This window comes from Brachycentrus maculatus, unplaced genomic scaffold, assembly GCF_059751285.1.
Source record: "Brachycentrus maculatus isolate JH-2025_06_01 unplaced genomic scaffold, ASM5975128v1 h1tg000153l, whole genome shotgun sequence".
Taxonomy (NCBI): Eukaryota; Metazoa; Arthropoda; class Insecta; order Trichoptera; family Brachycentridae; genus Brachycentrus; species Brachycentrus maculatus.
In genome coordinates, this window is record NW_028280906.1 from 818,181 (window position 1) to 835,103 (window position 16,923).

General features: G+C 31.2%; 1 protein-coding gene across 3 annotated transcripts in view; it reads right to left on the reverse strand.

Moving 5' to 3' along the window:
* The window catches only part of syd (JNK-interacting protein syd), a 40,898-nt gene that overhangs the window by 14,352 nt on the left and 9,623 nt on the right, over window positions 1-16,923 (reverse strand). For 2 of the 3 annotated variants that reach the window (XR_015837649.1, XM_088261342.1), the window contains exons 7-12: window positions 7,002-7,019; window positions 4,689-4,746; window positions 3,885-4,182; window positions 3,220-3,335; window positions 2,057-2,231; window positions 1,422-1,555 (exon numbers count right to left, since the gene is read on the reverse strand). Coding sequence is in view for 2 of the 3 variants with exons in the window: in XM_088261342.1 (XP_088117468.1) it covers window positions 1,422-1,555; window positions 2,057-2,231; window positions 3,220-3,335; window positions 3,885-4,182; window positions 4,689-4,746; window positions 7,002-7,019 (799 nt within the window). In the remaining variant the exon portion in view is untranslated. The remainder of the gene's footprint in view (window positions 1-1,421; window positions 1,556-2,056; window positions 2,232-3,219; window positions 3,336-3,884; window positions 4,183-4,688; window positions 4,747-7,001; window positions 7,020-16,923) is intronic. The other variant, XM_088261343.1, reaches the window with a different exon arrangement.

Below are 16,923 nucleotides of genomic sequence, written 5' to 3' on the forward strand. Positions count from 1 at the left end.
ACGGTGGTACGCGAAAAACAATCAGTAAAGGCATACATAAAAAGTTTAAAAAAAAGACAAATATATCATTTAAACTATTGTATTTTTCCTATAATTTTTAATTTTACATTTACAGTGTTTCATTAATTTTATATACATATATTTTCAATTAATATTGGTAATTTTTGGAAAAAAATTGCCTGCGGCGCAACTCATTTTTTACACAAATAATTCAATTAAATTCTATGTATTTTTTTTAATAAAATTTAGTTGAAAAAAAAATACTTCTTTAAATGTTCTGGTTTTGAATTTCACCAAGAAATGAGCTTTGGCACCTTTTATTTAAAAAAAAAAGATTGTGGTATGTAAATTTCAAATATCTCCTTTATATTAGAAAAAATTAAAACTAGTATTATTTTTAAAACTTAAATAAATTGAATTTTGGAAAATATAGTCACCCAATAAAATTTATAATGACAACATAAAAAATTAAAACAAATAGAATAAAAAATTTCTCGAAATACAATCATTGTTCCGAAGTGGTGCAATTAAGCGTGATGTACTACCAAGTGGTACGCAAGGCAAAAAAGGTTGGGAAACGCTGGTATACTTTAATCCATTGGAACATATGTAGATGGGACGATTATAAAAATATCAGATTCCTAGATGGTGTAGTAAGATCAATAATAGTTATTGTCCTGTTTCCTATGATTACCATAGTATTTAGCTATAAAAGAAACAAAATGCTGTCATTCCTTTGTTATCTTCTGGTAACTAAACTTCTCCAGAAAAAAAAAGCTACAGAAATATATTAACCGTTTAACTGCGTTAACTTTGTTCCTGAGTAACGCCCGTGCGCGGCGGTATTTTTCTGTTTTTTCAATGATTACTTTTATCATGTATTTAGTTAAGAAACAATTTATTTTCCAAAACAAAAACGTTCAATGGGATTTATTGTGCCTTTTTGGTACTCTATAATACACTTGTGTCACATTATTCTTGAAATATATCGTAATATAAACAAATAAGATTGTAACATAAATTAATTAAAGCAGCATCGTGTGTCACTCTTACCCACTGGCGATGCGTAGCGTCGAAAGTGAGACAGATATGGGCATGATTATGGCGCGGACTAATTACCGACCTCAAGAAAAATCAGTGATCTGTTCTTTTATTTATCCTTGTGATGTTACAAATTATTAGTCAGATATTTCAACAGATGTCAGATAAGGCCAAGGATTGACGTATTATTTTATCCAAAGTTCCACACCATGAAAAAATCCCTCAAAGTTGAACAGAGGTTCAAAGCTTGGAGCAAAGTAAAAACACATACGATTATGTCAGCCGCGTATGGGGCATGTTTTGTGAAAACACATACGGTTATGCGAGCCGCGTGGATCCGGTTAAACCAGGATTAATTACTTTTCTACTATTAAACTTACCTGCAAAACACTGGGACAGGTACTGGAACTCCAGAAGAGGATGATGGTGGAGTAGGAGCTTTATTGGGACGACTTGGCAGACTCCAGCCATACGCGTGCATCCGCCCATCTTCCTTGCGGACATGTGCTCGCACCTGTAATTTTCAAATGACACATATTATGTACAATCACAGGACAACTTGTGTTTCTTTTGAAATGTAATGGTGGGGACTGACCGGAGTCATTTCATCATAATGTAACATGTTACAATGCGAGCATTCGTATAGTCAGTACAGCGAGCCGAGCTCCTTCCATGTACTCCATCCGATGTTCGGATGCTCGCCGCAAATGTTACGTTACGACGAAATGCTCCGGTCAGTCTCAAAGTTGAATCAGACAGACCAAGTGGTGGTTTGACTTTGCGAGAATCAAGGAAATATGGAGTAGGACGCAACAACCCACGGCCACAATTGTTGTCAAGAAAAGGGAATTTAGTTGGCAAGGCCATGTACTTTTTCTTTGTAAATGCCCTGATTCTTTGGTTGGGAATGTCCCCGTAACTTGGGATTCAGTTATACGTCCAAATATAATTATGGCACTGAATATTTGAATTTGTGCACAAGCTGTCAGTGGAATGAGTTAGATGAATGTGCCACCTGGCGGTACTGGTCCCTCCTTTCGTTCTTCTTCCTCTGCTGAGTGCGGTCCGAGGATGCGGAGTTGTGCGGCGAGGTGTCCAGGAAGTCGGCGTGCGTGCGCGAGTGGCGCATGCGAGCGGGACTTCCTGACGGCCGGCCCTGGGAGAGCTGCGTTGGAGGCCGATCTCCAGAACTGGACAAGTTACAAATTGATTTTAAATTAAGTATTAGACCACTAATTGAGTTTGATTTCACACAACTAGTTTCGAAATTTTTTACAGATTTTTTGATCGACAGGTGATAATTTTTTTTCTTCTTAAATAATCAACGTGTCATTCTACAAAGTCAACGCCAAATCAATAAATAATCTAATTACAAATTTAGTTAGCATCAGGGGATTAACATAAGAAAGATGGTGAAAAGTCTTAATTTCCATCCAGTTCTCAAATAGTGAACGAGTTCCATTTATAGGGTACATATTGCTCACTCCTTTCAAGAGCGTCATAAATAAAAAATCGTCAATTTTCAGTTGTGCATGTTTTCGGAATGCCCAGAAAATGTACTATATCCCAGCAAAAGAGGCATATTTTTAACTTAATATTTACCCGCTACAGGGAAGAAAGTGTTGTTTTTGCATTTTGAAGAAAATGTATAGTTTAGTTATTTTTTTGAATATACTAAATATTTTTAAAATGGAGAAAAAACCTTCAGGTTTTACTTAAAAAGATCTGTTGCACAGTAAAAAGTTCAATAAGTGGCTTGATATTTATTTTTAATACATTGCATTATATTTTTGAACTTTAAAATCAAGTTTTTTGATTTATGACGTTCTTGAAAGGAGTGGGCGATATATCATGCATTGTTTTTTCATATCATTGCAAATATCAACAGTCTCCAAAATCATGATGATGCAATACATTATAAACTTGCTAAAGTGGTAGTTTTCGATAAGCAAATAATGGATGAAATTATTGACATTTAAGATATTCATAAATACAAAGAAAATCTAAAAAATCGTTTTTGTTTGTAGAGCATAATGTGAAAACTGGTTGTATATAACAAAGTTATAGTATTGTCCGCAATAAAGATACTAATTTCTAGTATATATGAACAAAATGATTCTGATTTTTAGCTTAAATTTGTTTAATAGAAATAGTGGGAATAAGAAAAAGTATATTTACCTAAAGAGCTTATTAAAAAAATTCCATATGCTTTGTTTTTTGTCTAAGGAAACATTCCTATTTGCACGCATTATTTCAGTAAGACGAACTGCTTCTTGCAATTCCATGAAGCGTTCCTGAAAGTAGAAATACATCATTATTGTAAAATTAATACTAGCATTTTCTACAGCTGTCGCAACTTGCCAGGATTCCCTAGAATAAATCTTGAGCTATCTGTTGTATGGAGTGCTCGGCATAGCTAAACACACGCAAGGCAATGGTTTCATAACAATTTATTTTTTTAAAAGGAAGTTTACTTTATTAATGTACATATTTGTAAATATGTGTAGCTATTTTTCTTTCCCTATTTACTGTTCCTCTTCTATTTCTTACTCCACATAGCAGTGATTTCCATAACTAACATCATTTGTATTCCATGAAATACAGATTTTACTCGCAGATCCAAGAATTTAGGATAAACTGATCTTAGCCTTTGTTTGATTGATAATTAAGTTAACACTGTATTGATTGAGCGCAGTGCCTTATGAGCAATATGAGTGCAGATAGAGGCCAAGGAATAAATAGTTTATTTCTTTACTATGCGTACAAAATATTTTTTGAAATTTAATATTAGGTAGCACTAACTTCTATTATAAGGCAATGTTTGCGATCATATCAAAACGTACCTTGTACTGGTTGCGTTCCATCAATACACGGGCCATCTCAACCCTTGTGAACTTTTTCCTTTGAGCCATTGGTACGTCGGCCTCTTCATTGTCACCGCTGCCATCACCAGACCTGTTGGTACCGACAATTCCCTCTTCCTTGATCTTCCGCAGCTCATCTTCAAGCTCTGCAATGTGCTCCCTCTGCCGTTGCCGGGCTAAACTCAACGAGGCAACTTCTTCCCTCAAGATCTCCTGTTCCCCCACCAATTCATCCACTTTGACTATGAGATCATCCTTTACTACATTTAGGGCGTTTCTGCAAAAACACAAAATGACTTTTAATTCAAACAAAATATAAGGAATTTTATGCTATAGAAATTGGTAATTGCATGCGGAAGTGTCAAATCTTTTCTGTTACTAATTATGTCCGTCAATAAATATATGTCCGTCAATATGTCGGGTTGTGGTCCCGTGGTTAGTGTCGCGGACTCTTAAGTCAGGGTTTCTCGATTCGAACCCAGTCTACCACAATTTGATTACTACTACCTATTTCAAATAACGAGCCGCTAAGGCTCTCAGAAATAGTATGAAATTGAAATGTTTGTGTAAATAATAAAAAAAACAAATATTTCTCTTTAAAAAAAAAATCTTATGTTGTGTATACTGTAAGAAATAATGCCCTCAATATCTCTAAATGACACATAGTCTGTAGATCAAACCTTATTTGTTCAGCATATTGATATGAAGATGGCAATATTTTTTTTTATAAGATAAATTATAAAAAGGCAGCTTTGATATTAAATATGTAACATGTAGACTTACTTAGTAGCTAGCAGTTCATTGTTTTCTAATATGAGATTTTCCACCTCCTTTCCCATTCCTAAAAAAAAAGAAATATATTCATAATGCCCAAATTCAAAATATCTATTTTAAATCACAATTACAAAAAATATTAGGTGAACAAATAAGTTTCCAAAGTTTTTTTTAAATATAAAAATCTGGGCATTTATTGTGAATGAAGGGTACCTTGTGTTTTATTCCAAGTACTGTTTTTCGTTAGCCACTACTTCTTCCCATTTTTCTGACAGCATATGGATACCGCGTCAGAATAATGCTTTATGTTTTGATGCTATCTATAAATCAACCCAATTTTTGGTACCTTCATATGATGCATAGTGCTGCTCAGCCAGGCCATGTGCCGTCAATCAGAACAAGTAGTAGTCCAAAGGGGCAATGTCTGCTGAATACGGTGGGTGGGGTAAAACTTACCAACTGAGTGTTTCCAAATAGCTTTTAGGTAACATTGTTGAAAACCTTGACTCAGAAACCAAAGTAAACTTCAGAATAGAGGCTACTCACACAGTTTTCAATAAAATGAGAAATATACTCTGTAACGATAACCTCCATTGGAAACTTCAGCAAAAAAAGGTTAGGTATTAAGTTTGGTCAGTACTTCTATACGAAGTTGAATCGTGGACCCTCAAGACCATCACTATGAACCGGTTAGAAGCATTCCAAATGTGGTTACATCGTACAATGCTACGCATTCCATGGACTAATATGGTCAACAATGTGAATGTGCTCTATAGAGCAAGAGTAGGGAGACAGTTGCTTACTTATAGCATGTGTTTAGTGGAGAGAAATACGAGAAACATATGGACGAGCATTATCGTGAGGAGAATAACTTTATTGCGTCTGGAGTAGTAGTGGGTGCACTTTTCCTTCAATGCTTTACTCAATCTCATCAACTGTTTTCGATAAATAGTTCCAGTAATGGTTTCATTCAATTTGAGCAACTTGTAATACACATAACTGATCCCACCAAATACGCAAGAGTTTTTTTCATGAATGTTTGGCTCAGCTGTAGATGTTGAAGCATAACTAGGTGGGCGCCGTGATTTCTTCTTCCTTTTTCTTCTTTCTTCTTTTTTTTCTTCCTTTTAGGATTATCATAGTGGATCCATTTTTCATCAGTGACTATACCACTGAATATGAATAAAATGCTGCTTGCCAGCTTGGCAAGCAGCATTTTATTCGATTCGATGTTTCTCGGCTTCAGTTCATATGAAACCCAATTTCCATATTTGTTGACCATTCTCAATGATTTCAAAGGATGTGAAATTGCTTCTTGAGTCACACTTAAAGGCGGAGACTGACCGGAGTATTTCGTCGTAACGTAACACGTTACGAAGCGAGCATTCAGGGAGTCAGTACACCGAACCGAGCGCTCCATCCATAGTTTCGGATGCTCGGTGATGCTCGCTGCAAGCGATGTTGCGACGAAATGTTCCGGTCAGTCGCCACCTTAGTGTAAATGCAAGTTTTTCTTGCGTTTGGCACGAATCTTGACCCAATAATGTTTCCTATTCACCACTCACTACTCGTCACATGCTTCTACAAGCAATCGAAGCGCTTCGGTTGCAGGTTTCTTTAAATTTAAGAAGTAAATTATAAGTTCCCTCAATTGATGCTTATTTGGCTTAAAACTTAACTCATTCACACGCAAAAGAATATATATTACTAATGACTTTAAGGTTGTGTTGTTGACAGATGTCCAACATTACAATAATGGCACTTTATATATGACATTTTAACCATAAGTCACTGATGATGCCGACTTTTGTCAAACAGTGGAAACTTATTTGTACACCAAAAGAATATATATTACTAATGACTTTAAGGTTGTGTTGTTGACAGATGTCCAACATTACAATAATGGCACTTTATATATGACATTTTAACCATAAGTCACTGATGATGCCGACTTTTGTCAAACAGTGGAAACTTATTTGTACACCAAACATAATTTTATACTTTGTTGTAAAAACATAAAGCAATGCAAATAAAACCTTATCCACTTTCATATTATTTTTTGACATCTCAACAAAGATGAAGAAGAATATGGAAGTCTGGGCATTTACGGGGCTGACGACCGTCATAGGCCGGTTTAAGTGATCACTTTACACACGTGTAACATTCACCAATTCTACCCATTATTGACAAACACACTACTCAAATTCTTGGAAGTTCTATATATATGAATATATAGAACTTTTATATTAGTCACAAACGTAAGATAAACTTATAGCGAATGAAGAAGCTTAGTTATTTATAAAATTAGGGTTTGCAACTTACCAAAGTAATTATCATTGACTGTTATTTGAAGAAATCGGTCGGCATTGTCCAAGGCAGGAGGCAAGACATAGGGACAAGTAGGGAGTTATATACACAATTTATTAGTAATGGTACAATAAATATAGATTCAAAAGCATTTGTTGAACTCTGACAAATATATTTATGAAATGATCAATGACCTCATTCAGTCAGTGAAAATAGAAAGAATTGAGTATCGCGATTGCTGATAATTTTAATGGACTGTTTAATGTCTCATTTTAATGAGTACATGCAAATTATACATTATAAGAGTTCAACTATGCAAATCATGCAGCATTAGTTCTAGCTGTTTCTATAGCCAGTAGCACGTATTTGGTAAAACTAGTTATAATATCCAAATAAGCTGAAGAAAATTAGTTTATAATACATTTTGGCGTATATGCCCGTTAACTAAGTATATGAGACTTCTTAACTACACTTTATACACATATTGTGAGAATTTCTCATTTATCATTATTCAAATAAACTTATCAGGAAGTCGAAAGTATTTGAAATTAATAATTGCAGAGTGGCGAGTGAATCAAGACGAGAAAGTCTCAATTTGCAAAACTCAATTGAAGAATGATATTATTTTCCACTTTCAGTGACTGATACAATATGGCCAAAAAAAATAAAACAGACACATATCACACATTCACAAATCTTGTAATACTGACCTAGTAATGGAAACTCCATACAAAAAATTACATATTAGGTTCTCCTCATCCCCTACATTCTACTCTCGTCCAATTTAAATCTGTTTTCGCTATACATTTTGACACATGGGTGGAGAGTGATATATGAGAGCAAGAATATGATTTTTAACTGGATGAGGGTAGAACACAACACATGAGGATTGACATAATATTATTTTTTAATAGGGCGAATATCAATAAATATTAGTTTTCGTTACTTGATTACATATTAACATGATTCATGAATCCTAACAGAAAACAAAACAATATTTTTTTTATATTTATGATATATATATATATATATATATATATATATATATATATATATATATATATATATATATATATATATATATATATATATATATATATATATATATATATATATATATATATATATATATATATATATATTTATAACATGAAAAAATGTTTGTTTCTTTTCTTTTATTTGGTCTGCAATTTATTTATTTATTACAAATGCTTTTTTTTAATGAACGTCTCACTTAGGACAAGCCAAAGAGAAATGCTCATTTACAATAGAAAAAAATATACGGGGTCTGTTCAAAAAGTATCCGACCATAATTTTTATTGGAAAAAAAATAGTTTTGATAGAAATGTTCATGAACGTTACTGCATCAAATTTTATTTAAAGCTTCTCAAGTATTCTCAAGTGGAAACTATCCGCAAAATTAAAAAAAGTGTTTGGGGACAAAGCAATGGGCACCACACAAGTAAAGGAGTGGTATAACCGCTTCGAAGATGGCTGTTCATCAGTGAAGAGTGAAGCATGATCTGGTATGCCCACAAAATCAAAAAATTATGTTGTCATTGATCAAGGACCCTGGTCATGCAAGATCGCTAAATAACGATCAGAGAACTTTCTGAGCTGATGAAGTGAGAATTAGTGTTAGATCTATTTTTCCCATTTTAACTGAAGATTTGGCCCTCAGGAGGGTTCTCAGCAAAATTTATGCTTAAGTTGCTGACAATTGAGTAGAAGCAACTTCATGTGGAGATCGCACAGGACATGCCGGAAACTAAGATCAATGATCCCAACTTTCCCGATACGCTCCCTATGATTTCTGGCTTTTTTCCCAGCTGAAAATGCCTTTGAAAGGAACCAGATTTCAGACCAGGGAAGACATCATGAACATTGCAACGGACTACCTACGCGCCATACCAAAAAGTCTAGTTAAAATTAGTATCATTTAATTTTATGTCAATAAATAATGTTTTTAATAATTAAAGTCAGATACTTTTTGGACAGACCTCTTGGAATTACAAACAATAGCAAATAAAATAGAGAAATATAAACAAGGTTTACATTTCATTTACAGCTTTACTTTCAACAACACATAGACTACTTCAACAAAACAAATATTCCAACAATAATAATCTTTAAGCATGCATATGAGATCTGTAATAAGAGTATACTAATTATAGAACGAAAAGTATTAGCATTTCACAAGTACATAGTAAATTCATACAGAAAATATTTCCATCATTCGTCATTCTTCCACATGTACCAACCATGACAACAATCCTTTCATAATTTTATCTAAACCATGCTTTCTTTCTTTATTTCCCATTCGAATCTCTCATACATCATTTTTCCACAAATTCATCTAAGAGATCACATTTTGACTGCATTCAGTCTAAATAAAATTATATTTTAATTAAACGTATATGTGTAAGCATGCATTTGAGATCTGTAATAACAGTATACTAATTATAAAAAAAAAGTATTGGCATTTCACAGGTACATAGAGAATTCATGCGGAAAATATTTCCATTATTCATCATTCTTCCACATTATCAATATTTATTAATTTTATCTAACATATAATCCCTTATCTTAACCATGCATTCTTTCCTTATTCCATCATTTTATTCTATTACTCAAAATTAAATTTTAATTAAACGTATACATGTAAGCGTGCATTTGAGATCTGATGTAACAGTATACCAATTGTAAAACAAAAAAAATGGCATTACACAGGTACATAGTAAATTCATGCGGAAAATATATTTTTATTTATTGATTTGGCGTTTAATTTGTAGAACTCCATTTTAATTTACGTATTAATTTTAAATCAAACACAGATTTTTTGAGTCTACTAAGTTGTAATTTATTAATAAAAACGAATAAAAAAATAATATTGTGACAATTGTTTTGGCTTGTTAGGGCATTATCAAATGAATGTGAAGATCAAATGGACTACACTCCGTATGTAGCTATACAATTCTAAGTGACAGTTTTAACATGTGTAACAATAATTAATGGGAGACAACAGTAGCTAATGGGGGATGTAGGTACGTACCCTTATATTTATTTTCTGGGTAAGGAAGAATTTATTGACATGGCAATTTTTTTAGAGAATTAATGTTTTAAAGCTAAATACAATTGTTGTTAATATTATTTTTAGGAATTTATATTTATAATTGTAATTAAAAATTATAAGTTTACCAATAACGCATCATGTGATCGTTTACATAGAGAGGGATGATGTACAATAATATCCTATTTACATATGTTCAGCAGTGGTGAAGATATAAGGTTGGTTTGTTCATTAATAATTTTAAAATTACAATTGTTGGTAATATTATTTTTAAGAATTTATATATGTAGATACATTGTAATTAAAATTATTAGTTTATCAATAACGCATCATACAAGCATTTATATAGAGAGAGATGATGCACAATAATAGTCTATTGAAATATGTTTGGCAGTGGTGAAGATATAAGGTTGGTTTGTTCATTAATTATTTTAAAATTAGGATTGTTTAAATACTTATTAATTTCTAATTGCTCTAATATATTCATTTTTCGACCTTTGCTTTCAATATATAATGGAATTGGTTTATTTGAGACGCGAATTTTATAGTTAATTTCATTGAAGTGGTTGGCAAATTGAGAGTCTAGTTTTTTTTTAAAGATCTTATGTGTTCTGAATATCTGATTAAGAAAAAGCGTCCAGTTTGTCCCACGTAAATTGCATTACAATCGTTGCATTCTAGTTTGTAAATTCCATTGTTTTTTTTAAATATTTAATTTGTCCTTTGAGTTTTTTGAAATTGATCCATTATTATTGTTTGTTTTGAATGCCACTTTTATTCCTTGTTGTTTTAAAACATTAGAAACTTTTTTGGCTATTGCACCTGAAAATTCTATGCAAACAAATTTGTTTATTAATTGGTTATTGATATGAGGATAAATTAAATTAATACTATGTTTGTATATTTTTTGGTTTATTATTTTATTAATCTTCTTCTCTCCGAATCCATTATTTTTAGCTATGAATTTAATTGTATTTAATTCCTTTTGTGCTATTTTAACTAAGGGTACGTTTACTAATCTATTTATCATGGAGTGGTATGCTGCAAGTTTATGGGACCATGGGTGCATTGATGTGGCGTGTATTATCGTGTTTGTAAATGTCGGTTTGCTGAATATTTCGAAAGTGTGTTTACCGTTATGTCTCCCTATCGTTAGATCTAAAAAATTAAGTTTCCCGTCAACTTATGTTCTGTTGTGGAGCAGATTTTAGAGTTTATTGAGTTGGCCCATTTTGTGAAATTATCAAATTGTCTTAGAGAGCCATTCCAGCATGATAGCAAGTCATCGACGTATCTGACATAATATATTATGTCTTTTGCTAGGGGTGATTCTAACATTATACGTTCAATGTGGTCCGTAAAGATTTCGGCCAGTAGGAGACCATCCTCTTGTTGATAAATTATTTACTTTAATTGTAAATAATTGTTATTGACACTTATTTCACAAGGTGTTTTAATTCTTTCGATATTTTTGGATTAATGTTACATTTGTTAAACCTTGTTTTAATTATAGAGATACATTCTTTAACTAGTATATTACTAAACAAGCTTGCAACGTCTAATGACATAAATTTACAGTTGGGGGGAAGGTCGATATTTTTTCTTTTATGCACAAGTTCTATGGAGTTTTTTACACTATATGTCGTTTGGAATTTGGTATGGAAATTAATCAGATGATTTCATTTGTTTGCAAGAAACCGAAACCTATAGCTCATACTTTTCACAACAAAATAACTTTTTATCTAAAAACCATAAACCTTTCTAACTGCACCTTTTCCAATAATGAAATAAAATTACTGGATAAAGGATTTAAATATAAAATTCCAACTAGAGTAAATGAAAAACAACTTGAATATCTAGCAGTAGATGTAGAAGATTCTCTGGGCTATACGAAAAATAATAATCTACCCAAACATATCATCGGAGACATGATTTCCAAAGAAATGAATGCAATAAACAAAAATTAATTTCAAAATACATATGTTACAACATTCAATAATATAAAAGTAACAATTTAATTTAATTTTTTAATTTTTTTGTAATTTTTATTTTAGATTTTTTTGATTTTTTTTTTAATTTTAATTTTTTATTATTTTTTTTTCACCTTTCTTTTCATAATTTTTTTAGTATATATTTTTTTAAATTTCATTTTATAAAAAAAAATGTTGTAAAACATATGCCTGACTAAGTGTTGCACCCACCACTTAGTCAAGCTGGAATAAAGATTTATTATTATTATTATTAAGTATAACTAAAGCAGATAAAGAGAACTCAATTGTTATTTTAGAAAAATGTCAATATATAGATAAAGTTCAAGCATTTCTTATCATCAATAAATGAAAGTAACGCTTTGTTTCCTACAGTGCCCAGTAAAAACAGTACTATAGTAATGAATCCCAGGCCCCCGGCCTTATATGGTCAACCAAAAAACCATAAAAATACAATCCCCATAAGACCAGTAGTATGCTTTATTAACGCACCTACCTCAAAACTTGCAAACACATTATATCATCTGATTAAATTCCATACCAAATTCCAAACGGCATATAGCGTAAAAAACTCCATAGAACTTGTGAATAAAAGAAAAAATATTGACATTCCCCCCAACTGTAAATTTATGTCATTAAACGTTGCAAGCTTGTTTAGTAATAAAACAGTTAAAGAATGTATCTCTATAATTAAAACAAGGTTCAACAAATGTAACATTAATCCAATAATATCGAAAGAATTAATACACCTTGTTGAAATAAGTGTCAATAACAATTATTTCCAATTAAACGAAATAATTTATGAACAAGAGGATGGTCTCCCAATGGGAAGTCCCCTACTGGCCGAAATCTTTACGGACCACATTGACAAATAATGTTAGAATAACCCCTAGCAAAAGACATAATATATTATGTCAGATACGTTGATGACTTACTAACATGCTGGAATGGCTCTCTAGGACGATTTGATAATTTCACAAAATGGGCCAACTCAATAAACTCAAAAATCTGCTCAGCAACAGAACATAAGTTGACGGGAAAATTAATTTTTTAGATCTAACGATAGGGAGACAACAATAAACACACTTTCGAAATATTCAGGAAACCGACATTTACAGACACGACAATACCCCCCACATCAATGTACCCATGGTCCCATAAACTTGCAGCATACCACTCCATGATACATAGGTTAGTAAACATGCCCTAAGATAAAATAGCACATCAAAAGGAATTAAATACAATTAAGTTCATAGCTAAAAATAAAAGATTCGGAGAAAAGACCACTAATAAAATAATAAACCAAAAAATATACAAACATAGTATTAATTTAATTTATCCTCATATCAATAACCAATTAATAAACAAATTTGTTTGCATTGAATTTTCAGGTGCAATATCCATAAAAGTTTCTAATGTTTTGAAACAACATGGAATAAAAGTGGCATTCAAAACAAACAATAATATCGGATAAATTTTAAAAAACTCGAAGGACAAATTAAATATTTCAAAAAACAATGGAATTTACAAACTAGAATGCAACGATTGTAATGCAATTTACGTGGGACAAACTGGACGCTCTTTCTTAATCAGATATTCAGAACACATAAGATTTTTTTTTTAAAAAAGTAGACTCTCAACTTGCCAACCACTTAAATGAAAATAACCATAAAATTCACGTCTCAAATAAACCAATTCTATTACAGATTGAAAGCAATGGTCGAAAAATTCATACATTAGAGCAATTAGAAATTAATAAGTATATAAACAATCCTAATTATAAAATTATTAATGAACAAACCAACCTTATTTCTTCACCACTGCCAAACATATTTAAACAGACTATTATTGTTTTTCATCTCTCTCTATGTAAACGCTTGCATGATGCGTTATTGATAAACTAATAATTTTAATTACAATTACATCTACATATATAAATTCTTAAAAATAATATTACCAACAATTGTAATTTTAAAATTATTTATGAACAAACCAACCTTGTATCTTCACCACTGCTAAACATATATAAATAGGATATTATTGTATATCATCTCTCTCTATTTAAATGCCTGCATGATGTGTTATTGATAAACTTATAATTTTTCATTACAATTATAAATATTTATTCCAAAAAATAATATTACCAACAATTGTATTTAGCTTTCAAACATTAATTCTCTAAAACAATTGCCATGTCAACAAATTCTTCCTTTCCCAGAAAATAAATATAAGGGTACGTACCTACATCCCCCAGTAGCTACTGTTGTCTCCCATAAATTATTGCTGCACGTGTTAAAACTGTCACTTAGAATTGCATAGCTACATACGGACCGTAGTCCATTTGATCTTCACATTCGTTTGATAATGCCCTAACAAGGCGAAACAAATGTCACAATATTGATTTTTTATGTGTTTTTGTTAATAAAATACAACTAAGTAGACTCAAAAAATCTGTATTAGATTTAAAATTAATACATAAGTTAAAATGGAGTTCTACAAATTAAACGCCAAATCAATAAATAAAGGAATATTTTCCGTATACTAATTACAACATATTAAAAGTATACTTATTATAAAACAAAAAGTATTGGCATTTCAAAGGTACAAAGTGAATTCATGCGGGAAATATTTCCTTTATTCATCATTCTTCCACAAGTCCAAACCATCTCAATACTTTTTGTAATTTTACCTAACATATAATGTTCATTTCAACCTTGCATTCTCTCTTTATTTCACCATTCAATCATCTATCATGCATCATTTTGCCGCACATTTGTCTAAGAGATCGCATTCGACTGCATTCAGTCTACTCAAAATTAAATTTTAATTAAATGGATATATAAAAGCATGCATTCGAGATTTTTGATAATAATATACTAATTATAAAACTAAAAGTAATGGCATTTCACAGGTACATAGTAAATTCATGCGGAAAATATATTTTTATATATTGATTTAACGTTTAATTTGTGGAACTCCATTTTAATTTATGTATAAATTTTAAATCAAACACAATTTTTTAGAGTCTACTAAGTTGTATTTTATTAACAAAAAAAAAAATTATATTGTGACAATTGTTTTGCCTTATTAGGGCATTATCAAACGAATGTGAAGATCAAATGGACTACGGTCCGTATGTAGCTATGCAATTCTAAGTGACAGTTTTAACACGTGCAGCAATAATTTATGGGAGACAACAGTAGCTACTGGGGGATGTAGGTACGTACCCTTATATTTATTTTCTGGGAAAGGAAGAATTTGTTGACATGGCAATTGTTTTAGAGAATTAATGTTTTAAAGCTAAATACAATTGTTGGTAATATTATTTTTAGGAATTTATATTTATAATTGTAATTAAAAATTATAAGTTTATCAATAACACATCATGCGAGCGTTTAAATAGATAGAGATGATATGCAATAACATCCTATTTATATATGTTTAGCAGTGGTGAAGATATAAGGTTGGTATGTTCATTAATAATTTTAAAATTACAATTGTTGGTAATATTATTTTTAAGAATTTATATACGTAAATATAATTGTAATTAAAATTATAAGTTTATCAATAACGCATCATACAAGCGTTTACATAGAGAGAGAGATGATGCACAATGATAGTCTATTTAAATATGTTTGGCAGTGGTGAAGATATAAGGTTGGTTTGTTCATTAATAATTTTAAAATTAGGATTGTTCATATACTTATTAATTTCTAATTGCTCTAATATATTAATTTTTCGACCTTTGCTTTCAATATGTAATGGAATTGGTTTATTTGAGACTCGAATTTTATAGTTATTTTCATTGAAGTGGTTGGCAAATTGAGAGTCTAGTTTTTTTTTTTAAAGATCTTATGTGTTCTGAGTATCTGATTAAGAAAGAGCGTCCAGTTTGTCCCACATAAATTGCATTCTAGTTTGTAAATTCCATTGTTTTTTAAAAATATTTAATTTGTCCTTTGAGTTTTTTAAAATTGATCCATTATTATTGTTTGTTTTGAGTGCCACTTTTATTCCTTGTTGTTTTAAAACATTAGAAACTTTTATGGCTATTGCACCTGAAAATTCTATGCAAACAAATTTGTTTATTAATTGGTTATTGATATGAGGATAAATTGAATTAATACTATGTTTGTATATTTTTTGGTTTATTATTTTATTAATGGTCTTCTCTCCGAATCCATTATTTTTAGCTATGAATTTAATTGTATTTAATTCCTTTTGATTTTATCTAAAGGCACGTTTACTAATCTATGTATCATGAATGGTATGCTGCAAGTTTATGGGACCATGGGTGTATTGATGTGGCGGGTATTGTCGTGTCTGTAAATGTCGGTTTCCTGAATATTTCGATAGTGTGTTTATTGTTATGTCTCCCTATCGTTACATCTAAAAAAAATATTTTCCTGTCAACTTCATGTTCTGTTGTGAAGCAGATTTTAGAGTTTATTGAGTTGGCCCATTTTGTAAAAATTATCAAATTGTCCTAGAGAGCCATTCCAGCATGTTAGTAAGTCATCGACGTATCTGACATAATATATTATGTCTTTTGCTAGGGGCGATTCTAACATTATACGTTCAATGTGGTTCGTAAAGATTTCGGCCAGTAGGGGACTTCCCATTGGGAGACCATCCTCTTGTTGATAAATTATTTCGTTTAATTGGAAATAATTGTTATTGACACTTATTTCAACAAGGTGTATTAATTCTTTCGATATTATTGGATTAATGTTACATTTGTTGAACCTTGTTTTAATTATAGAGATACATTCTTTAACTGTTTTATTACTAAACAAGCTTGCAACGTTTAATGACATAAATTTACAGTTGGGGGGAAGGTCGATATTTTTTCTTTTATTCACAAGTTCTATGGAGTTTT